We start from the raw sequence: 25,385 nt of genomic DNA, 5'->3' as shown, positions 1-25,385 counted from the left end.
ACCTAATGGTCAAATTGGATCAAGCTTAAGCTAAGACGGATATGGTACAGCACACAGGAGAGCATCAAGCTACCACACAGCTAAAACGGGAACGAGTTATCCCTATACGCTTGACAGGAGCAGCTAAGGGTTGGCAAAGTACTTGACGGGATCTTGATTGCGGGAGCTAAAATTACCCAGCTGATAACTCACTTGATAACTCATTTGATAACTCCTTGATAACTCGTTAGATAACTCGATAACTCGCTTGATAACTCGCTTAATAACTCATTTGGTAACTCCTTGATAACTCGTTTGATAACTAGCTTGATAATCTCTGCGGGGAAGCTATAATTAGCACAAGATACCGATAGAAAAGCTAAAATCATAAGATACGATAAATCGATTCCTCCCATAACCAAGCTAGATTGAATTAGCTGACTTCAAAAGCTAAGACTGGTGAGGAACAAACGGATGCCAGCAAACGTAAGCTAAGGTTGAAAGACATGTAATGTTTTCCTCATTAGCTGGGGTATGTATAGCTTTTAGCTTCACGGTCACACTTGTTTGTGTCTCTGTGTTTGTCCTTCGTATCGGGGCTGCGGAGTACGCCCAAACCGTCTAGGGGAGGGAATGAAGGGTGGGTGGTTAAGGGAGAAGGGTGAGTAAAAGGGAGGGGAGGGTGGTTGGGGATGGGTGGTTGGGGAGAGGGAGGGGTGGTTGAGAGAGGAGGGGTGGTTGGGGGAGAGGGAGGGGTTGGGGGAGAGGGAGGGTGGTTGGGGAGGGAGTGGTGGGGAGAGGAGGGGGGGAGGGAGGTGGTTGGGAGAGGAGGTGGTTGGGGAGAGGGAGGTGGTTGGAGAGGAGGGTGGTTGGGGGGAGAGGAGGGGTGGTTGGGGGAGGGAGGGTGGTTGGGGAGAGGGAGGTGGTTGGGGGAGGGAGGTGGTTGGGGAGAGGGAGGGTGGTTGGGGGAGAGGAGGGGTGGTTAGGGGAGGATAAGGGGTTGGGGGGAGCCCAAATTCTCAAAACACCACATTATTTTCTTAATTTAATTAGGTATGAAGAGAAACTTAATTAGAGTCTCAGGTAATTTTGGACGCCATGTTGGCCGCTACCTCAATGTGTCTGGTTGAGTGGGGACCTGAGAATGTGTTTAATACAATCAGTCAAGTCAGTAGGATAAGAAGCTTTGAATTTCTTACTAGTGAGAGGGTAAGCCATCTTGGAGTCAGGGTTTAAGAGGACTTGCTTCGAATACTTCCTCAGTTTAACCCAATAATTTATCATAATTTAAACCTTCGTGTTTCTGGAGCCTATAGCAAGGAGCTCACTCACCTGGGACAGCATCACCTAACAACACACACACACACCTACGGAGGATGACGCAAATACCTGGCCTCATAACCCCTCCCCCAGTATAGGTGCCAGCCAGGTGACACAAGGAGCAGGGTGGTCGCCAGCGCCTTGTCACGCCTCGTCATACTGCTCTTGGCCATATTAGGTCACCTTACCAAAGACCTTCAGCGCGCACGCGCACACACACACCTAACTAGTGTGTACATATGCAACAATGCAACATGTACACAGTCACATGTAACCATATAACATGTTAGGGGAAAAAAAAAACGAGCACACACACACTCAAGTCGTTCAAGTCAATATCTATGGTTAGGTTGGGTTAGGTTAGGTTATGGCTACCTTGAGCTAGAGAACTACCGAATGACTAAATAAATACGCGTTCTCTGGTTCACAACACAACAATATCTTATCTAAACCATGTAAATGAAGTAGTGCAACAGGTGTTCCTGATAACTGAATCACACAAAGGTTAAGAGCGAACAGTTGGCTGTACACAAGTGTTGGGGTAATTGCTAATTCCCTGGCCAGCGCACACGTGTTGGTTATGAAGAGGTTGTTAGTGTTGCTGTTATTGTCATAGTTGTTAAAATATTTGGTCAGGCTTCTTTTCTACGTCACCTGATAAAAGTTTGTTTATTCGTCAAACAACAATAAATAATTAAAACAACAATGTCCTTCCCTTCCGCTTCCCTTTAGCGAAACATGAAATCATAAAACTATATAAACAGTGAGGGCGAATATTGCGCAGTTACTACGCCTTACACCCCCCCCCCCAGTCCTCAAATACTCTCACGTGAGTCATGTCCGCCTTACGCACCACCTATCATCACCGGGAGAGCCATCGATAGAATGCTGCAGAGAGAGAGAGAGAGGCGGGAGGAAGAAAGACTTTTGGCGCGAAAAGAAACAGCTCCGAAATTCTGGCGCGAAAGTTGTCCTTGCGTCACCCGAGCGGCATTGCCAAGCAGCTCAACCTTGGGCAGTGTGCCGCCGAGGTGTAGGGCGTTGCTCTCTTGTCCTGCCGTGTACCCTGGCTCACACCACCGCTTCCTGCTCCAACCTACTCATCCCTTTCTCCTCTTAAACCTTACTTGTTTAATTTAATTATTTACACACACTCTGATCTGAATTTCTTGTATACCTTTTAACTCACTCTGTTACCCTCCACAACAATTACCATCAAATTTACTTGACTAATGAATTTGTTTACCTAATTTATTATATTTTAAGTCTTTCACTCTTACAACACCTCATTCCATAACCATAACGTCAGTCTTACAGTGTTAACATTCGTTCCCACAGTTCCTTCCCAGTCCATTCGTAATCTTCCGGCCGTATCTTTCGTCCAATTGATCTAATCGTACACTGTTTGTTGACATTTATAAATCATTAACTCCCTCATTCTCCTCATCTCTCTCTCTCTACCAAATACGACATTCAGGTGATAACTCTATCTCTCTCTCTCTCGGCCAACAACCTAAAAACAACTTGGCGCTGGTAGTCACGGGTGTGGCGACGCAGCCTTCCCACAACAAAAACCTCCGCTACTCACAAACCCTCGTGTTTTTCATGGTAACGAGAAGTATAAGAACTGTATACCTGAAGCCAGTACGCAATTCTCACACTTAAAACACCAGTAGCCAGCCGGGGGAGGGGGGGGGGAGATCATGTGCAAATAAACCGCGAGAGAAGAGATGCCCTGAACTCTATTTACCTCCCGGCCTGAGTGTCGAATATTTAATTTAGGTTCATACTGGCGCGGTTTCAATATTATCAGCTAACTGACTCTGGCAGAAGTTGAGTCGTACGACCTTTAAATACATTGGAAGGAGAGGATGGATATTATCCTTAGTAATTAACCCATAAACACCACACCATACTGATATAATTATTAAACAAAAGTATTCATAAAAGACAAGGAGGAGTATTGGGTTATTATCCAACATTGTTTACTACCTCACCTGGGGTCCGCTTTCATCTCACTCCCACCCTGGATAATTCACGCGTAAATCAACAATAACCACCGACTGTTTATTGCGACAAGTCCACTTACCCCAGTCCCCAGCAGAGGACTATGTTAAAAGGACAACCAAAATACAGAACTTCTTCAAACGGCAGCAGCCACTTTTAAACGCGTCCAAAAATCGTTCAAGGATATGACTAACCTATTTTTACCCAACCCGCTGCTCTTATTTTATCCCTAAACTCACCCACAAACTATACTGAGACAATCTTTTATTATGCTCCACCACAACTTTCCGCCAACACCTTCTGAACTTTTCCCGCCAACGCCTCAGAAGGTAGAAAGAAAAGCGAGGGAAAATTCTTCAAGACAAACGGGAGTTATATTTAGCAGCAGCGACCATTGTGCTGAGTTAAGCCAATATTTCCTCTACATTTACTTTGGTATTAAAAGCACTTCTGAAAGACGTATTACAATTTCTAATATACGAACGTCGTCATACTTAAATAATTGAATAGAATATATAAAATAATAATCCGCGAATATATAAGCAAATCACTGGTAACTTAGGTTGGTTTATGTAATAGAAGTCTTTTAGGGGAATAATTTGTAATGATTTATGATCCATTAAAAATCAACAGAAGGTAAGCTGAGCCGTCGATCCACAACAGGTCATATCAGATGGTTTATATCGTCGTAGACTTACAACGCATTACGGAATGGGTTTGGCCTCTACGCCCTAATGTATTTATTTTTTCACCATTTATATTATATTGTACTGGATTAGGCGTGTCTATTAACTTTCTGTACGTTTCAATACATAGTGTTTATTAAATACGTATACGGTTCTACTCCCACCCACAGCAGCAGCATCAGTGTTACCATATTGTTTATCATATTCATTCGTATTTTTTTATTAATCAATATTATTTACCTTCTTTTAATTATTTTGCTTCAAGTTCATCTCACTTCATTTACTGTTCGTAGACACTAAGGTAATACATGCTCAAAGATCATAATTTACCCAATGGCCACTCACTAGAGGTTGGCCATGCTGATTGCCGAGGGAAGAGCGCCAGTAATAATGACAAAAACCTGTTACAATGTTACTTGTTAAAAAATTTCCATAATAGTATGAAGTTCTTTTATATACAGTATTACTACGTATCAAGAAACCAGCTGACTTAATCCTCCCCAAAAATAATACCAAAAAGCCCCCAGATAGGACTAAACGGTTTCGTCAAGTCATTCATTATTCCGCTATTAAGCTGGTTCCCACATACCTAAACATCACTGTCCTTTTACAACTATGTTTAGCACACATTATACTCAACATGATCAGCTGACCGGCCCGCCGCCACAGATTTAGCCGTGAACTTTAAAACATAAAAACAGCTGAAAAATTCGGGGAGAACAATGGTAACATGACAATGATGTTTATTCGCGCAAAATCAATAAGGAACTTCCTCTTCCGGGAATAAGACAACTACGCAATAACGTGTGCATGAAAACTCAAGTTCCAGTTCGGTTTTTAGAAAATTCATCAATGTAAAATAACATCAGCTTTTATGATGAAAATTACTCTCGCTAAAGTTGTAATTTAATAAAAAAAAAACTGCTGAAGACTTATTTCACAATGATAATACAACAGGCAATTTGTTCAGTATTTACCTTTGCAGGAGTCATGTGGGCGGTCAAGAACCTCTTTCTTTATTTTTACATGTCCGAGCAAGGCAGGAAGGGTGGGTGTTGAGGAGGGGGTAGACACGGGACTGGCCATCGACCGGTCGTAGGATGATGACAAAAGCCCTGTGGAAAAGATCAAAGAACACTTGAGTCACAGAACCTTTCATGACATGGTGGAAAAAAAAACATCTAGTGCTTAAGTCCTAGAACCTACGATTCTTCAGATGAAACCCTGACACTCATTATTTTGAATATTTACACAGTACAGTACACTACAACCATTGAGAATATTATCATAACCTGCACACTCTGGGAACATTAATTCAACATTGTAAACAGCCTAGCAATTGTGGATGTTTAGGGATTCACTCAGGCAAAATATGCTGAGGTTAGTTTACGTTTTTTAGGTTTAACCCAGGAAAATATGGAGTCAGAAGATGGGTGATGTAGAGTTAAGACAAGGATAAACCAATTGGTGTCTTGTTGTGGCAGTAAGGGAGAATTAAAAAAAGAATATCCTTGTATGAGTTTGCTCTTAATTTCACAGGTGAGGTTTTTGCCAATAAATCCCAAAATATACAAATACAAAACGATTCATTAGACTAAGTTTGGTTCCCACAAGGTACAGTATAAGATAATGTAATCAATTAACTCAGGAAGCAACATCTTATACATGATGCCTGCCACATATGGGCATAATTGGTTACAAAACACAAACTGACTACTGTACTGTATCACTACTTTGGCACATACAAGTTTACTAAATAAGTGCTATCATACCAAGAGCTTTTCATAAATTTCTTTCATTTTAAACATATGGAAATTTCTCCTACAGTAACGCTGCAAAACTCTGAATCAACACAGGAAATATATTTAGCATAACTGATAGTAGAATCAAGAAGTGTAATGCCAGTAATTACGCTGATACTAAATAATGTAAACATAATTTGTTTAGCCAAAATATCTAAACCAATATTACTATTTAATTACAAGATTCTGGGACTACAAAACATACTGTACACCTAAACATACTTCCAATCAATTCAACTACAATGAGAAACCCAAGACCCATCTAACTAACTTTGCAACATACTGTACATTCAGTTTTTTGCTGCTTAAAATGTAATCTTACTTTGAACCACAATGAACAATGTTAATGTGGTAATGTATACAAGATGATGTTCCGAACTACTGTACTTCTGGAACAGTCTGCCAGACAGTGTTGGGACGGCAATGAGTGCGAGCTCATTCAAGATCAAACTTCTGTCATCATTATTATACAGATCTAGTGAAATTCAACCTAAGATTCTCTATAGCAAATATATGAGTCGTTTCTTATACAGGTATATCGTTAAATGTCCCATATATATACTGTAGTCTCTCTGCAATATTTTAATTATCATTCCTTTCACATCTTTGTGTGGAAAATGCTTACGATAATTACTGGAGACATGCTCCTAGTGCCTCCACTGTACAAGGTCTTAGATTGTCTACTCAGCGGCATAGAATTCAATTTGTGGACCTTGAAAAGTCATTCATTAATTCTATACAATACAATACAGTACGTATTTAAAGAAAATATTGTAAGCATAGCAAAGTCTCGCTGTGATGAAGTAAATGTGTTGTATAGTTCAGTCACTGATTTATGGATATATGTATGTATTACATGGAGAATTAACAGGTGATCTAAAATGGTAACTGAAATGCAGAAGACTGAGACAGCTGTATCTTGTTAACATGCCACTGATAAACAAGAGACCAACACATAAATAGTGTAGACATAAATAAATAAACCAAAATACATTACAGTACTTGGTAAAAAAAGACAAAATGCAAAGTAAGAGTCAATTTGCATAGGCTGACTGAGTCTTGGGGAAGAAAACTGGTCTACGATGGGAAGGGACAAAGTGATCCTTATTTATCACACAAGAGAAACACGCAAGACATTAAAGTTGGAACTCATATGGAGGAAGTTTGTCTTGTGTGTAGCAGTAAAAACATAAGCCCATCACAGTTTAGTTGGAGATACTGTACTGTCAAAAACAAGTAATGAAAATTCTTTATAAATAAGTGATGTATGACTGATAGTGACACCAAAACCCCCCAAATTGTACCAAAATGAACAAATAATCAGAATGGTGATATGGCATATGTATTTTGTCAAGATTATATGTGAAGCTCAAAGTATGGGCACCAGACCTATGATTTTAGAGCACATTCTTTAGATTCACCATGACATCACCATAATACTTGAGGTATGTGGAGGCTAATCCAGCAAGATTAACTCAAACTACTGTACTACATTTACTGTTCAGTGAAGATGTGAACCTCTCAATGCAGAATTAAAACTCACACTAACTATCAACACTAAGGATAATATTTGGAACTATATATCATATATCTACAAGGAATTACTCTATCAAAATTTACAGAAAAATAAGGAAAGAAAAATTCCATACCCAAATCCTCCCAAAAAGCCCAATGTGAGATCGGCCACACTTCTTGAAATGAGAAACAGGTCTTGAATAAGAATGAGGCCTTTTGCCGTATTACAAAAGTACATTCTAGTGCACTTTCTTAACCTTTTATCTCAGTCATAGTACTGAACTGGCTAGTCTAAAGCATGCAGAGATAGCTGAAGTAAAATCATGTACTGTACTAAGTTAAAAATAACACAACAATTTCAAGAATAAATAAATACCACATTAATAATAAGTCTTTAAAGAAATATACACCTTATGTTGACCCAATCCTCACCGAACTTGATAGTACTCACCAGCCAATAAGGGATTTGCGGCAGCCACAGAATTTTCTCTCTTAATGTGACGACTGTCTATTAGTCCGTTTGATACATTGTTCTGCAAGGCATTCTGGAGGAGTGGCGTACTGGAGCAGCCACCACTATTTGTCTCAGAGTCATTGAGCAAACTGGCAAATGTTTGACTGCCATTTGTGTGTTGTAGATTGTGATTGATGGAAGAGGCCGAGGGATTGTTGATGAGCTGGTTGATGAGGTGGTTGTGATTATGATTAATTGTGGAGTGAGGAGAAGACCGTAGGAGGGTAGTGAGGGTGCTGGTGCTGGACACTGTGTCCATGGCACTTGTTGACATGGGCTCCTCATCACTCTGAAAAGGAAGACCAGACATATGACTTATGAAGAGACAAGAGTTGCTGGAAAAGTGTACATATAAAATATAACATACTGTTGTGTTCGCATCGAGTTATCCGAGTAGTACAGAACTTATCTACTGTACCTGGTAAGTTACTCGAATAAAATCAATAGCAGTGGAAGAAGGGGTAAGGGTGTTTGTTTTGATGCTGGCTATACACACAGGTTGTGTCTGTATTGTCAACAAACACGCATGACTTATTTTGGATTTTAACCTTCTGTAATAACTCAAAACCACTAAAATATAATGATTGTAGGCCGGGAGAGAAACGTACTATGACTTGGTAATTTATCTAAACAAAATCTAGTTATAAGAAGCCCTAACCTTTTATTGAAATTATATACAGTATTTCTATCATTCTCCTTAACATTTCAAACTATGTGATTGTTTTGCTGAATATATCTTTAGAACTTAAGTCAATGTACAAGTTAACATTTAAGACTTGTACGTAGATAAAATATATACAGTACTTACACTTCCCATAGTTTCCAATTCCTGCTTTATTTGTATCAGGTGAAGATCTGAGGGAGTTTTCGCAGAGTCCGTGGGTGTGGCGGGGATGAAGTCGTCCCTCCCACACCGACTGTCACGGCCTCGCATTCTGTCGCCCCCCACAGGGTTACCCGACAGGAAGGACTCATCAACCTTGAAAATGAACATGCTCATTAGGTACTGAATTATTTTGACTATACAGTATTATTATATGAAGAAATAATCATGGAATCATATTTAAAAGTCTTAAATAACATTATTATATTAACTGAAAAGAATCATAGTAATTTTAAATATTCTGTCCACAGTAGGTGATCATTAGTTATTAAAATTTATGTACAGTAATGCGCCATTAATACAGTATATGGTGTTATAGACATTACTTTGGTGTTGAAAAGACTAATACAAATACAGTACTACATGAAACACATTTATTTAAAAAATTAATTAGAAACATATCTGAAGACCAAGAGGATGTGCATGTAATATATAACATTGATTAAAGACTCATATTAACCAATTTACTGACTCCCTGTACATTACAGTATTACCCCGCTTTACGCGGTTTCACTTTACGCGATTTCTCATATACGCGGTGCCTCGCCAGAACCGAACTTTCACTTTCCGCGGTTCATCTACCCATATACGCTCAGAGTGTCCGGCTCGACGCTATTTTTAGATTCGCCCCACCCGCCTGCTCCCGCCTCCTCCCGCCTCCGCCTGGGCAAGCCGCGCGGTAAGGTTGCGCAGTGCATGTCTCTGTTGTGTTATCACTGATGTCATATGACGTATCGGACTGTGATTGGCCATGCATCCCTACCCCCCTCTGCTGCTAGCTGTAATTGGTTTAAAGTAATATGACGTGTCCACCCGGGGAGGGAGGGAGGGAGGGAGGAAAGACGACGCTTGACCTAGCCGCGGCAGTTTCATCCCTCCAGGCCACACCGTGTATACGTGCATCCATTGTTCTGTGATAGTGATAGTGACAGTGAAGGTGACTTTGAGGGATTTATCAGGGAAGCCCTGACAACTGTAACTGATAGTGATGGTGATGCACCTAGTTATGGTGATTCACCTGAGGGCCAGTAATCTGCCCTCTGCCTCGGAATCAGCCTCCATCCCCGTATGCCGACCCATCTCTTCTACTAACGTAAGAGTTACACCTAACTTTTAGTTTTCCTAACCTAACCTTTATTTTTCCTAACTTAACCTTTATTTTTCCTAACCTAACCTCTTCTATTTACTTGTTTGTGCATACCATCATAAAGTTAAGATAAAATTTTTACTACAACATAGTTGTGTGTTGTCAAAAAGTGGAGTTTGGGGGTCGGGCCAGTCTCTATTGGAATTAATCCCATATGTTCTGTTGTTCCATTTACGCGGATTTCACTTTCTGCGGTACCCTGTGGGTTCAATTGACCACGTAAATCGGGGTACTACTGTATATTGACAATTAAGGTGTTTCTAATGAACAAAAACAGTTATGAATCAAGTCATCACAAACCTCAGCAAATATGTTATCAAGTTCGAAGTTGGGATCTGATATGCTAGTAAAGATCTCATCTTCTTCTGTGATTTCACCGACAAGGCCTTTGAGGTCAGCCTGCGAGAGCTCGGCTAGATCGCCACACTCGGGTGCCGATGACTGATTGGACGAAGCAAGACCCCCTATGACTCCCATGCCCATAGGTGTCATCTGGTCAGTGGCGTTACCTCCCGGAGTGGCATTATTGCCTGCTGTACTTCCTCCTCCCGGGTCCTGCAATAATGAGCACATTAAGTAGATACATTTATATACATACAGTACAGTATTTCAAAGTCAAGTCACCAACTTTACAACACTGTCACCACATAAGACTATCATATCTGTACAGGACTTTGTAACTGGATTGGTTCTTATACAGTATTTTATGTTTACTGTAAATAGAGTTTCTGAATGTAAGTTACTCCAGACCTGCTAAACATATTACAAGAGGTAATCTAAAACAAAATGCTAGCACAAAGGTAATCATACAGGGATACAAGTCACAATACTGTTGAGGAATCACTGACATTTCTGCTAAAGGAACATACATAATGTGCACTACAGATAAACCCAGCATTTTTTCCTTCTCTTCACTGAAATTCTTGGTACTGTACAGGTGTCATCAAGGTTTGTACCCTCAATACTTTTTGTTGGCATTATCACAACGATGTTTACTTTAATATTGACACATAAACATGGTATAACAGTAATTTGCTATAAATCAGTTTGTATAAAATAACTAGCCTGCCTTAGCATGGAGTGAACCATGACAGAGGCTAAGGATTCATTTTAAAGTACAGGGTATATGCTCACTTGTGTGGGTATTCTGATAAATGTTTACAATACCTACGCAGTATAAAACTATTACCACTAACTTTGGTACATTTCTATTACCGAGTCGCTAAACAATAACCTCCTGTTGCCTTCCATCACTATTTCAGGATTCTGTACCCTGATTCACCCCCATTCAATTACGGGAGAGACGTAGATAGTAATTAAAGAGAAGTTCTATGACTAATATAGTTGTTATTGTGGGTCCGACTAATTACCCAAATGTACCCAAATGTAGCCAAATATAGCCGGAATAAAGTCAAATAATGGTCCTAGATGAATAAATCGGACTGCCAATCACTTCTCGACTAGTATTTGGTGTCACAAAGTCACAAAAAATTGGTAAACTTAATTTAATCTGAGTTAATAGATCAAGTGCATGTACCTAACCTAACTTAATCTAATCTAACCTAATCTAATCTAATCTAATCTAATCTAATCTAATCTAATCTAATCTAACCTAACCTAACCTAACACAACTCATATTAAATTAAGTTAACCAATTTTGTTTTGACTTTATGACACCAAATAATAATCGAGAAGTGATTGGCAGTCCGATTTATTCATCTAGGACCATTATTTGACTTCATTCCGGCTACATTAGGGTACACTTGGGTAATTAGTCGGACCGGTTATTGTTGGTATAATGGTAATACTACGCTTCAACAACTAAGGTCTTTAAGGTGAGTAATTAAACTATTCTAACATCATTTAAAAACTTTTAAGAGGTAAATCTGTGTGATTATACAATATACAAACACCTCCCTCTGACAGTGGTTCAAGGGTCAATTCTGTTTGACTACTTGTTCAGCAGATGGAAATTTAATTGAAGGTGTTACGACAATATACAGAGACTAATAATGGTGAACATAGACCTACATTTCGATCCAGAAACCATGACGGAGTTCCATAACTTCCATTCCTGTTCCAGATCTGAGTAAGAGAAAATGTAACCACTAAACTCTAAGAAAGAAAACCGATGTGATTGAGGGCTAACTCTACTAGATAGTTCACTCTACTCCAGCACACAGAAAACGAGTCATCCCTCACTTACCAATAGAAAACGAATTATTTTTGTACCTTGAGAAAACGAGTGAGGTCGAGCCGTAACTGAACTAATGGTCCTCTACCATAACATCATAACTAAAAAGACTCACTATAACGGGTCCTTATTGCTGATGATTATGTTGCGGTAGAATGACGCATTTTAAGACAAGGGTCTGATATATACAGCAACCATTCCAACATACAAAAATATAAAAGTAAAATACAGCTACGTCTTAAACAATTGTTAATCACTATAACATCACGATAAGCTGAAGTTGAACCCGTCTTGGGAAATATAAAACAATATAAATTTCGTCAGAACGATTTACATAAATTGATCACTGAGCCAATGGATTTTTTTTTTCATTCAACAAGAGAGAAAACCTAAATTTGGATATAAGATCATAAATTCTTCATTTTAAACCATTAATCCCACCATTTTTCCTTGACTCTCTTCTTTTCCTGATAACCAAAGCGTCGCTAAACCTCCCTCTCCTACAGCTGTTTTACCAATCAAATTAAAAACTAAACACCATAAACTCGTCCTACAGTAGTTATATAAAAAAAAATTATATATTCCCTAATAAGATTTTAGAAATATGATTCACTAGACAACAATACTGAACTAACGTGACGAACTTCCTCACAACCTGTATATTTTGAGGCTGAGAGAGACATAAGTGAGTCGGTTATAACACCAGTTTTCTTGTGCTAGATTTAACTTCCAAGAGATGCTGAAACTATGGCAGGGTACATAAGAGGTTAAAATGTGATGGGAAGTGGTGGAAAATGATGGGAGAAGAGAAAATGTGAAGAGAGGAGAGAAAAAGAGGTGAAGAAAGGGAATAACGAGAAAGGGAAAACAGACAGAGAAGAACGATAAGGAGATAATAAACAGACAGACGAACGGAGAAAGACAGAGAAAAATATCTAAATGAAACAACAACAAATATACTAGAGAAGAGAGATGGTGAAATGGGAGAAGAGAAACAACGATAATACGACAAAAGGACAATGACATGAAGAAACCAAAAGAGAAGGGAAGAAAGGCAAAAAATAAGGAAAAAATAACTGCAAAAGAGATATAAGAAGAGGAGGAATGAGATTGATAGGTAATTATAAAGGTAATTTAAATATAATTATCAACAGGTGTAGGGGGGTATAAGGAGGGTATGAAGGAGGGGCATGAAGGAGGGTATGGAGGAGGGTATGATGGAGGGTATGAAGGAAGGGTATGGAGGAGGGTATAAAGGAGGTATGGAGGGGGTATGATGGAGGGTATGAAGGAGGGGCATGAAGGAGGTATGGAGGTATGATGGGGTATGAAGGAAGGGTATGGAGGAGGGTATAAGGAGGAGGAGGGTATGATGGAGGGTATGAGGGGGGTATGGAGGTATGAAGGAGGGTATGGAAGGGGCATGAAGGAGGGTATGAAGGAGGGGTATGAAGGAGGGGGTATGAAGGAGGGGGTATGGAGGAAGGGGCATGAAGGAGGAAGGGGCATGAAGGAGGGGTATGAAGGATGGGGTAAGGAAGGGGTATACTGACCAGACAAGAGAGGTCGACCATTTTGCCGTCGTTATCCGGACACCAGAGCAAGTCGTCGTCAATGAATGGCATGTTGGGGGGGGAGGGGGTGGTGGGGTCCCTCTGGCTTTACGGGTAGACACACACACTCACACACACACACTCTCTCCAACACAACACCTTCACGAACTTAATCTGAAATCACAGGTAAAAATTGGATTACTTGATGATATATGCAGATTTTTGTACAATATCTTTATAAATTTAATCTGAAATCACACTGAAATCTGATTATTTTTACTGTATACGGATTTTACCCATTTCTCTCTCTCTCTCTCACTCTCTCTCTCTCTCTCTCTCTCTCTCTCTCAATCTGTATATCCTCCTCTCACTCACTCTATCTCCCCTCTCTCTCTCACTCTCTATATCCCACTCTCCCTCTATTCCCCCCTCTCTATCTTTCTCTCCCCCTATCTCTCTCTCTGTTTCCCCCTCTCCCATTCAGTCTGTATTCCCCCCATCTATCCCTCCCTCTCTCTCTCTCTCTCTCTTTTCCTCCTCTTTCTCTATCTCTGTCATCACCACATTCACCACACCACTCACCACCACGAACCATCACCACATAAACCAATAACATTCAACTCAATACAAACTTAATACTCCAAATGTCATAAATTCCTCCAATAAATTCTAACTAAAATATACAAAGAAACATAAGAATCATTGGTTAAGTTTATCATTTAAAGTTAATGGCTAATAATAATAATAACAATAATAATAATAGAGTTAGCTTTAAAAAATATATTAAAAAAATCTTAAACTCGAACGTAATGTAAACAATTAATTATCTTACCTGGAAAATGTGAGCGGGGTCGATACTGTATTGCCAGCATGCATATAGTGACCCTCACACCTCACGCCTGCAAACAACAGAGACAAGTATTAGAGAAAATGGTCCATCACAGAAAACGAGTCATATCACTTGTTGCTTTACGGGGATAACTATAGTAAAAACAAAACAACAAATCATAAAAAAAAAAACAATAATACCATAGCCAATGAAAATATATATTACTTATTTAGTGTAAAGTTAACTCATAAATTCAACAGTTATTAGAAGAGTTAGAAGTGTGTGTCAGTTGTTGTTTTAGTGTTATGAGGTGTACGTATAGTAATTTAAATCATTGAAAACGGATACGACGTGTTGCTCTAAGGGGTGACTGCGGTAACTCAAACACAGCGTACTAATTCTACTTAATATTTTATGTTTTATTACAAGACAACATGAAATCATTTTATTATTTCTTTGCTTTTTCACACATCAGTGTCTTTATGCTGTGAGGTCTATTGGTTGAGTGTGTTCACAGGATCACCTCTCTCTCTCTCTCTCTCTCTCTCTCTCTCTCTCCAATTACTGCTTTTTTATTTTCTTTTTCACTCGCTAATGCGCCTTTCTCCATTCACCACAATCACCATCACTATCACCAACCTCCAATCACCACCACTATCCACCCACCCCCCATCACCACTATCACAACTCCCCCTCCCAAGCACCATAATTATCACCACTACCACCACCATCCTACACCCTTCCCTCCCTTTAACGCCTAATTTACCTATTCACTCTACCACGACTACAATCATCTCCGCCCCTCTACCAACACCTCAGCTACCACCACTACCACCAACAATCACCACTACCACCCCGTGCGTTGCGTATATATGTATTATATGTATATCCTGTTAACAGTGACACAGTAGGTCCATTTAAATATTATATACGCCATGACCCACAAAAAACGGGTGAGCGTTCGCGTAGTGAAGGTCGGATTGATACAGATTCTATTAAATATTGAGGAAACTATGACGTCACTCTAATTGTTATGTAAATATTAAATACGTGAAGTGGATATTAATCTCTCTCTCTCTCTCTCCATTACCCCCGTGTGTGTGTGTGTGTTGGGAGGGGGGAGGGTCGATCAGCTGTTTTTCGTAAATACAGCTGACTTTGTTGTCACGTGACCCCGAGAAATGAAGATATTGATCAGCTGTGACTTGTAAACAACTGACCTTAGCGACACGTGACTGAGAGGAGGTACCTGCGTCACTCCTAGTTATTGTGAGTTACAAAATACACTAGCTATTATGATGTACACACTACAGTACCTATTATGAGTTACACACTACAGTACCTATTATGAGTTACACACTACAGTACCTATTATGAGTTACACACTACAGTACCTATTATGAGTTAACACACTACAGTAGTTATTATGAGTTACACACTACAGTACCTATTATGAGTTACACACTACAGTACCTATTATGAGTTACACACTACAGTACCTATTATGAGTTACACACTACAGTACCTATTATGAGTTACATACTACAGTACCTATTATGAGTTAACACACTACAGTAGTTATTATGAGTTACACACTACAGTACCTATTATGAGTTAACACACTACAGTACCTATTATGAGTTACACACTACAGTAGTTATTATGAGTTACACCCGGAGCTAATAAGACATTCTTTAACATGACCCTGAAATAAGATCACCAGGTGTTGGAAGACCTGACAAGTCACCTGTGTTTTAGCGCCCTACTTTTCACCCAAACCTGATTTAAATCCGCCCTGAAATGCGTTTAAACTCGTAATGTATTCAGGTCGCTATTTCACAACCCTGACACAAGTTTGGTGGGTTGTGATCCTATTATTTCCCGGTTACGATACCAACTCTAGTCTAATGAGGTGTTAGTAGTGCCACGGTGATTGGTTAGTGGGCCTCAGTCCTAATGGTTAAGTTAGGTTAGTTGTGGCTCTTTTCGAATTAGGACCTTATAAGGACTGGGGCCCATTAGGAGTAGAAACCCATTAGAACTGGGGCCCATTAGGAATGCGGACCTGTTAGAACTGTGGGGCCATTATAACTACGAGCCCATTAGAACTGGGGCCCATTAGAACTGGGGCCCATTAGAACTGAGACCCATTATGACTACGAACCCTTTAGCTCTGGGACCCATTAGAACTGAGGCCCATTATGACTACGAACCTATTAGCACTGGGGCCCATTAGAACTGGGGCCCATTAGAACTGAGGCCCATTAGAACTGAGGCCCATTATGACTACGAACCCATTAGCACTGGGGCCCATTAAGACGTGTCACCCTCTTAACCACCTGGCTTCACTCAGGTATTTGCTAAGGTGAGGTAAAGCTCCTTACATGCTGTGACCTTGGCTGACCCACTAAGGTCAACAGTGTGTGTGTGTGTGAGGGCGTCCACTCATGCGCTGACCAAGCCAAGGGTGTGTGGCTTAGGTGAGTTGCCAAAGGCTTCACTTATGCACTCACTGAATGATACAAACACTCAGGTTCTGATGGTACAAACACTCAGGTTCTGATGGTACAAGCACTCAGATGCATGTTAGGAGTAAAGGCACTTACATCTTTAACAACACGATGATATCAAGAGTCACTCTCTCATGCACTCACTTTTAATGAGTGTGTGTGTGTGTTTAAAGAAGGAAATGCACGATTATAAATTAGGTGTCAAAGATTATCCAGTCACAAGGTCTCAGGGTTTATCCAAAAGGTTTGAGATATTCGTCCAATCACAAGGCTTTAAATCTCAACCAATCACGGAAGATCAACAGAAGGTAAGATGTAAAGGTAAAACACTGTAGGTCATTACCTGCTAAACACACACACACACACACACACACACACACACACACACACACACACACACACACACACACACACACACACACACACACACACACACACATACACAACACACAAACATAAAAATATAGTCAAGATTCCACTTGCCAGTCACCTCTCCCCTCCCTCCCCTTCCTCTCCTCTCCCCTCCCTCCCCTCTCCCCTCTCCTCCCCTTCATACGCTGACCTTCCACGCCGTCTGGAAAACCAGAGAAAGAGTCTATCCCTTTAAAGGACCACGGCGCCAGGATTTATCAAGCACCCCCCCCTCTATCCACTCTCCCCTCTCTATCCTGTACGCAGGCTAGAGGAGAACCTATCTATCCTAGAAGACCTTTATGCCTTCAAAATCTATACTAACCTAAGTTATACCCCCCCCTCTCTCTGCTTCAGGATATTATAGACCTACTGAGAGGGACAGATCTTTGTAATCCATTTAGTGTAGGAAGATAAAGCCCCGTGTTGTTTGCTATCCGCTTTACGCCTGTGTGTGTGTGTGTGTGTGTGTGTGTGTGTGTGTGTGTGTGTGTGTGTGTGTGTGTGTGTGTGTGTGTGTGTGTGTGTGTGTGTGTGGTAACTTCCGGGCGTGTCTGGGTAGGTCTGCTTTAATACAACTCTCTCCTCCCCACCTCCTCCCTTCCCTTCCCTCCCCATTACCCTACCTTACCCCTCCTACCCACCCCATCCCATTCCTCCTCCCCATCCAATTTCACAATCCTATCACCCAACCTTCCCTCCCCACCTAACCCCACCTATCCTCTCTTCCCTGTGTGTGTGTGTGTGTGTGTAATATTTGTTTGCTTCTAGTACGTCTGCCTCATTGTTTGCATCGTCAGTTTCTTCTTTACACCTGTCTTACCTGTCTTGTTTACAATATATATTTAAAGTCCATTGTTTACACTGATATATTTTCAATGTGTGTTTACCTTACTGATTGTTTACACCTGTGGGTCATACTGTAATACACCTGTGACACTAATCAATGCTCAGTACCGGTAAGTTAATGCTCAGTACCGGTAAGTCAATGCTCAGTACCGGTAGGTCAATGCTCAGTACCGGTAGGTCAATGCTCAGTACCGGTAAGTCAATGCTCAGTACCGGTATGTCAATGCTCAGTATCGGTAAGTCAATGCTCAGTACCGGTAAGCCAATGCTCAGTACCGGTAAGTCAATGCTCAGTACCGGTAGGTCAATGCTCAGTACCGGTAGGTCAATGCTCAGTACGCCATACTTGACCTTCCCAGCATTACCACACAAGTTCTTGGCTACCATCTGCACAGTTCACACGCCCCCACACACACACAGAATGTCACACGGTCTCAGAATGTATAAAAAAATTACCCCACCCAAAAAACTGATTAAAAAAACTACAAAAATATATTACTTTGACTAGTAAATCTACCCCAAAAATATTTAACAAGTATATATATATTTTTTAATTTGACCTTAAAGGAAAAAAAATATTCACTGGATTACAAAAAAAAAATAAAATTCCTTTGACTCAACGTACAAAAATATTCAATAAAATACAAATTAAAATGTTATTCGAGCCCACACCACCGAGGTACAGTAAAATAGTTCATTGACCGCTGCAGTATATTCTGTAACCTTCATTCTGTATTTTACCTGTATTTCGTTCATTGGTGCCTTGGGACTATATAATTTACACCTGTAGCTTCTTAATCATAGTAGTACAGTATCTACCTATCTGTAACCTGCTGTAGCCCTTCTGTATTTTGTATCGGTGTGACATAGTGTACTGTAACTCATATTGGTTATTAATTACAGTGACTGTAGAGTTCATGGGCAGAATAATGGCGTCAAATTTGTACCCAGACTCAACGTTGGGTAGATAATGATGATGATAATAATAATAATAATAATAATAATAATAATAATAATAATAATAATAATAAAATGAAAACATAATAACAGCAAAAATAATATTAATAATAATAAAACAATAACAACAGCATCAACAATAACAATAATAACAACAAAAACGCTAATAATTATACATTCCATCACCATTACTGTCTCCTATAATCGAATAATTCTAATATAATCTCCCAAATAACTATACTATATAACGCCAGCCCTACGATTATCGCCTGGCGAACAACAATGCCTAGGGCGGGGCTGGTAAGGGAGGATGAGGGTGTTATGGAGGGCAGGAGGAGGAGGAAGGGGGGGGAAGGGAGAGATGGAGGAAGGAAGAAGTGAAGAAGACAAGGATGAGAAGAGGAAGAGAAGGAAGAAGAGGAAGAACAAAAACAACAAGACGAAGAAGAGGAGGAGGAGGAGGGTTTTAAAGATGGCCGCCAACAAGAGGAATCAACTTATAATTATTGAATTTTCTTCCCAGTCCTTAGCCCGCTGTGGTGACTCATCTACACCCCCCTAACCTAACCTCTCCTACCACCACCACCCTAGCCTAACTATCAACCCCTTAACTACCACAAACTACCTACCATCCAACCTATAACTTCCACCAATTACCCAAACAACTCCCTAACAACCACTAACTACCCAAACAACCCTTAATTACCACAAACTACCTACCATCCACCCCTTAACTACCACCAACTACCCAAACAACCAATCACATCAAAACAAACAAACCACTCACTTGTATAGGACCACAAACTCGAACCAGTGTCCTCGAGGTCTCCAAAAATTTATTATGTCGCCCTTGATGGTTATATATAAGTGTCTGCCTGTTTGTCTGCGTATGTGTCTGTCTGTATATAGACTTGACTCTACACACACACATCACAAACTCTATAAATCAGTTCACCTGTATTTTATCTTCACTATGATAATAATAAAAAAAATTAACTGGATATTCTTTCATTTTAATCTATAATATTTCAGTTCAGTCTGGTTTAATTTCTCATAATTTATCGATTATTTAATGCTATATGTTTCACTAATTTCGTCCCTATTTTATAACGTGTGTTTCAAATTGCTTCGTTCAACCACATTGTTTCATTTGTCAATATATTTCGTTTCTGTATCACCACACCAGAGCACTGTTATTGTGTATGGTGACGTCATTTGTTGATATATATATATGACGTCACTTTTCAATTGATGACGTCATTTGTTGATATATATGACGTCACTTTTCAATTGATGACGTCATTCGTTGATATATATATGACGTCACTTTTCAATTGATGACGTCATTTGTTGATATATATATATATGACGTCATTGTTGTTTTATGACGTCACTGTTCAATTGATGACGTCACTGTTGTTTTATGATGTCACTGTTAATTCCATGACGTCAGTTGATCCTCTAAGGATATTTTTCATTTATAAAAAATATCTACATGTATAAATATTTCTTTCATTTTTCGCCGTTCAGTAAACAAACAAACAAATAAACAAATAAATATCTTCCTTGTTTTCAATATTTTTTCTTTCGTTTCTTTCAGTTTTCTTCGCATATTTTCGTTTCGTGATAATTTTTTTTTCTTTATTCGTCTATTTACATTTTTCATCGTATATAGACATTGACAGGAAGAATGAAGGGAGAGAGAGAGAGAGAGAGAGAAATGAAGGAAGAGACGAAAGAAAGCTTACTATTTTCACTGTAAAAAGTTGAAAAGACTAAAAGCTTCATCTTTCAGCTTAATAGAGATAAAGGTGTTGAAAAAATTCATTTCTTCCAAGCAGATAATTTTCACAGGTAAGTCAGGTAATTATCACAGGTAAGTCAGGTAATTATCACAGGTAAGTTAGGTAATTATCACAGGTAAGTTAGGTAATTATCACAGGTAAGTCAGGTAATTATCACAGGTAAGTTAGGTAATTATCACAGGTAAGTTAGGTAATTATCACAGGTAAGTTAGGTAATTATCACAGGTAAGTCAGGTAATTATCACAGGAAAGTCAGGTAATTAATACAGGTAAGTCAGGTAATTATCACAGGTAAGTCAGGTAATTATCACAGGTAAGTCAGGTAATTATCACAGGTAAGTCAGGTAATTATCACAGGTAAGTCAGGTAATTATCACAGGTAAGTCAGGTAAGTTCTACTTCTCTGTTAAAACAATTTCTCTCTCTCTATCTCTTCGTTGTCTCTCCCCGGGTCATAAAGTCTCGCTATATCTCTCGTTAAACTACTGCAAATTAGAATTCTCCGTTCACTCGTCGTTAATTCTTGAACCATCTCGTTAAACCCCGTCTGTTGTTTTATATTTTCCTTGTGGTTTATTTTATTTTTTTTTAAAGTCTAGAGTCGATCAGGGTTTTATTTAATTCGGTTTGGTTAATTTTTTTTAGGTTGGTTTAGTTTAGGTTTAGTTAAGTTGGTTTTAGTTAGGTTAGGTTTTATTTACGTAGTTTTAGTCTGGTTTAGGTTATGTTATGTTTTGGTTAGACTTGCTTGAGGTAAGTAATGTTAAGTTACGTTTAGGTTACGATGTGTGTGTGTGTGTGTGTGTGTGTGTGTGTGTGTGTGTGTGTGTGTCTGTACTGTTAGACATAAAAGACGTAGGTGACAATTACTACCAATTAAACCTGTTCTAATTATCCCATTTACCTATTACGTCATTATTTCGAGTCTTACCTATCCTACTCTTTAATTTTCAACCTCACTTTGCTGTCTCTCCCTTTCTCTTTCCCTAGACATTAATGGCACCCGGGAAGGGCCAGATCCATGTGAAAATTATAAATAAACAAACACACAAGCAATCAGTTCCCTCACACACACTCGCGACCTTCATCAAATTTTCATAGTTTTCATCATTTCTTTACAAAGTTTTTAATATTTCACAGTGCGGAAACAACAGGGGGTGAACGAATCAATGTGGTAACGGGATACATTTTGACGATAAAGAGAAAAACAATATGGATGGCGGTCAGTTGAGGTCCAGATCCGTGTGAGAGTTTACTGTGATACTTATTTATCGCTTAGTTTTTTTTTTTTTACTAACCGATCTGTCTTTAGTTAACGTATTATTTATATTTTGTAAAGTTGAAAAAAAAATAAAGTAAAATGGTGTTATTCTTGTATATTTTAACCGGGGGAGGATTTTTGCGGGCGTTAAACTATCACACATAAACATTCATTGGATATTATAATCACTTCACAAACTCGAAATAAAAAAATAATAGCGGTAATACTTTCCAAATTTCTATAAATATATACAAAAGTACAAATTCCTAGCGCCAGTGAGGGTTCATATGTACGCGAATCCCGCTGCACCATTGGTCTGCATGCTGTCGTAAAAATGAATGTTAAAAAAATACCACAAACATAATAGCTACGGTTAAAGTTAGATTAGCTTAGGACAGATTACGGTTAGGGTAAGTTAAGGTTAGATTACTTTAAGATTTAGGTTATAATAAATATTAGATTAGAGGTGGCTCGGATTGACGGGAAAATTAAATAGCGTCGCGGTGTTGTTCGTGGTACACCTCCCAACACGGACCGTCGTCAGTGTGGAGGCAGCGGGAAGCCCGACACGGTCCAGGGGGATGGACTTGAGGGGCGTGTCCATCACATTTAAACTCTAATTATTTACACCACACCGCTGCTTCTCGCGGTGACTGCTGCTATGCCGTACAGAGAGAGAGTACTTTCGTTACATAGCAAGTCCGGCGCTTTGTATCTCACGACACTTCTTTACATAGCTAAAACGGGCGCAATGCTTTATCCAGGACATTTGTGGTATAGCATTGGGACTTGCTATGTAACACTGAAAACTTCGCGACTTGTTACAAATATTTTAAGACACTTTGCTATACACCGTGTCCGTATCGTCACAACACTTTCTATGTACGCTAAAACACTTGCTATGTAGCTTGTATAATCTGACACTTGAACTTGCTACTTAGTTCTGGACACTTGCTACATAGTCAGAGCACTTGCAACATAGCCAGAGCACTTGCTACATAGCCTTGACACTTGCTACATTGCCAAAACACTTGTTACGTATACAGAGCACTTTCTAGAACATCCAGCACAGGTATAGCCAACACGGACACAAGGCTGGCTACATAAACACGCCATCACGAGCCTATTTCTAGCCACCAACGTTCAAATTGGCGAAATAAAAAAAAATCCCGCCGTTCTTTCTAAAGTCAGAAACTTTGTATATTGTATCAAACACAACACAGTTCTCACAGTACAAAAGGCGTCGAAAATTTACTGATATATATTTTCTTTTGTTTTTTCTAGAATATATTATCTGTGAGTTGTAATTTTCTGATATTTTTAATAAAGGAAAGTTTTTGTTTACATTCTGATGGTGGCGTAATTTTGCATAGACGCGTTGATTCACTTTTTCACCAACACTATGTATCTATTATTCGTTTCGTGTTAAAGTTCTGTCTTGTTTTTCTCATTCCAGCAGACACGTTTGTTTACGCTCCCAGGCGAAGCAAATCACAAAACCGGTTTCAGGTGGTTGTGTTTACCTAACTGATACACAGGGGCACTGGAACACCTTTATCACCACTATAGCAACAGGACACTCACCCTCCGCCGAGCGAGGGGCGTGGAGGCTGTGCGTGCGTGAGGAGGTAGAGAGGTAGGTAAAGAGGAGGTTGAGAGAGAGACAGAGAGAGAAGAGGGGAGAGTTGTGCCTCGCTTGGAGGTCGACGGGTTAGTGCGAGCGGCCGGCCGCCTAGACCACCACCACCACCAGCCAGCCACACACACACACACGCACACACACTCTCAGGTAAGCCTCGCCGCACCTCACTGTCCCTCTACGCCTCACCTGTATCTCCTCAGGTCCTCACACTTCTGCTGGGGACATCCTGAGGGCGTGTGGAGGCCAGAGTGTGAGGCAGCGGCGCCCTGGAAGCCGCAAAGAGGGTGTCTCAAACAGGTTATAAGCTGCAGGAACGAATCGTGTCCAGAGGCTGTCGCGTCGAGGAGGAGGTGGCGGTGGCTGAGGGAGGGAGGGAGGGAGGGAGGGAGACTCACATGTTGAGATGTCAGCAGCTACAAAACGCCTGATCCTGTTAGCTGTGTCAAGTGGATTAGCGAGCTGAACCACGCAGCTATGATCGATTCTACACAGCTAAGATACATATCCCCTTCTTCTAATTAACATACAAATACCCCTACCCCCCTTCCCCTCACCCCCTTCCCCTCACCCCCTTCCCCTCACCCCCCTTACCCTCACCCCCTTCCCCTCACCCTTCAGTAACGACGCTTCGAATCTGTACGCCAAAAGGTAAAATCCAGGCAGGTGAGGGGACACCTAACCTAACCTAACCAAACCTAACCTTACCAAACCTAACCAAGCCAAACCAAGCCAAACCTAACCTAACCAAACCAAACCTAACCTAACCTAACCTAACCAAGCCAAGCCAAACCTAACCTAACCTAACCAGGGATCTCCACCACATCTCTGACCTAGATGATTCAGGAGCTCCGGCGCGGTTCTGCCAGGCCACACATATACACGCACACACCGCCTCAGACGTACACACACGCACGCACGCACACACACGCTCCTGCACACACGTGACTCAGAAACGTGAGGGGAGAGTGGAGAGAGCAGGAGGAGTCGCATCTCTCTCTCTCTCTCTCTCTCTCTCTCCTGCTTAATAAAGATATCCCACCTCTCTTTAGTTTTTCATCTCCATAGCTCACTTTACGAGAGAGATAGACAGATAGATGAAGTGAGAGAGAAAGAGAGAGAGAAATGAGAGAGAGAGAGAGGACAAGTTCAATGCCAAGGTCTTCAGAGAGGTGCGTGAGGAAGCGAACCAGGCTAATAACACGCTAGACTAGAGAGAGAGAGAGGATATTCGTAAAAATGTGATGAAAATACAGACATACAGACAGACACGAACTACCATCACACAACACTTCCGAATCGTAAAATGAACCCCTTCCTTCCCTCCCTTTCACCCTTACCTCTCCTTCTACCTCACTATCTTCCTCCCTCACCTCTCCTCCCTCTCACCCTTACCTCTCCTTCTACCTCACTATCTTCCCTCCCTCCATACTTTCACCTTCCTCTCTAAGTTACCCCTTCTCTCTCTACCTATTCCCCCATTCCTTCCTCCCCTACCTTTTCCCTCCTTCCCACAAGACATAC

The 25,385-nt window shown here is 40.3% G+C and overlaps 1 protein-coding gene across 6 annotated transcripts in view; it reads right to left on the bottom strand.

Moving 5' to 3' along the window:
• LOC121880190 (ecdysone-induced protein 74EF-like) overlaps nucleotides 1-25,385 on the bottom strand; it is a 207,993-nt gene that overhangs the window by 125,747 nt on the left and 56,861 nt on the right. For 3 of the 6 annotated variants that reach the window (XM_042387327.1, XM_042387321.1, XM_042387325.1), the window contains exons 3-10: nucleotides 14,433-14,499; nucleotides 13,601-13,774; nucleotides 11,885-11,938; nucleotides 10,154-10,408; nucleotides 8,632-8,802; nucleotides 7,761-8,112; nucleotides 7,444-7,485; nucleotides 4,970-5,107 (exon numbers count right to left, since the gene is read on the bottom strand). In XM_042387327.1, coding sequence (XP_042243261.1) covers nucleotides 4,970-5,107; nucleotides 7,444-7,485; nucleotides 7,761-8,112; nucleotides 8,632-8,802; nucleotides 10,154-10,408; nucleotides 11,885-11,938; nucleotides 13,601-13,672 — 1,084 coding nt within the window. In that variant the 5' untranslated portion in view covers nucleotides 13,673-13,774; nucleotides 14,433-14,499. Of the gene's footprint in view, nucleotides 1-4,969; nucleotides 5,108-7,443; nucleotides 7,486-7,760; nucleotides 8,113-8,631; nucleotides 8,803-10,153; nucleotides 10,409-11,884; nucleotides 11,939-13,600; nucleotides 13,775-14,432; nucleotides 14,500-19,943; nucleotides 20,094-25,385 lie in introns of those variants that run through there. The other 3 variants (XM_042387322.1, XM_042387326.1, XM_042387324.1) reach the window with 3 other exon arrangements.

Source organism: Homarus americanus, unplaced genomic scaffold, assembly GCF_018991925.1.
Source record: "Homarus americanus isolate GMGI-L3 unplaced genomic scaffold, GMGI_Hamer_2.0 scaffold30108, whole genome shotgun sequence".
Lineage (NCBI taxonomy): Eukaryota > Metazoa > Arthropoda > Malacostraca > Decapoda > Nephropidae > Homarus > Homarus americanus.
Note: the sequence above shows the minus strand (reverse complement) of the source record. Positions and strands in the feature narration are given on the sequence as shown.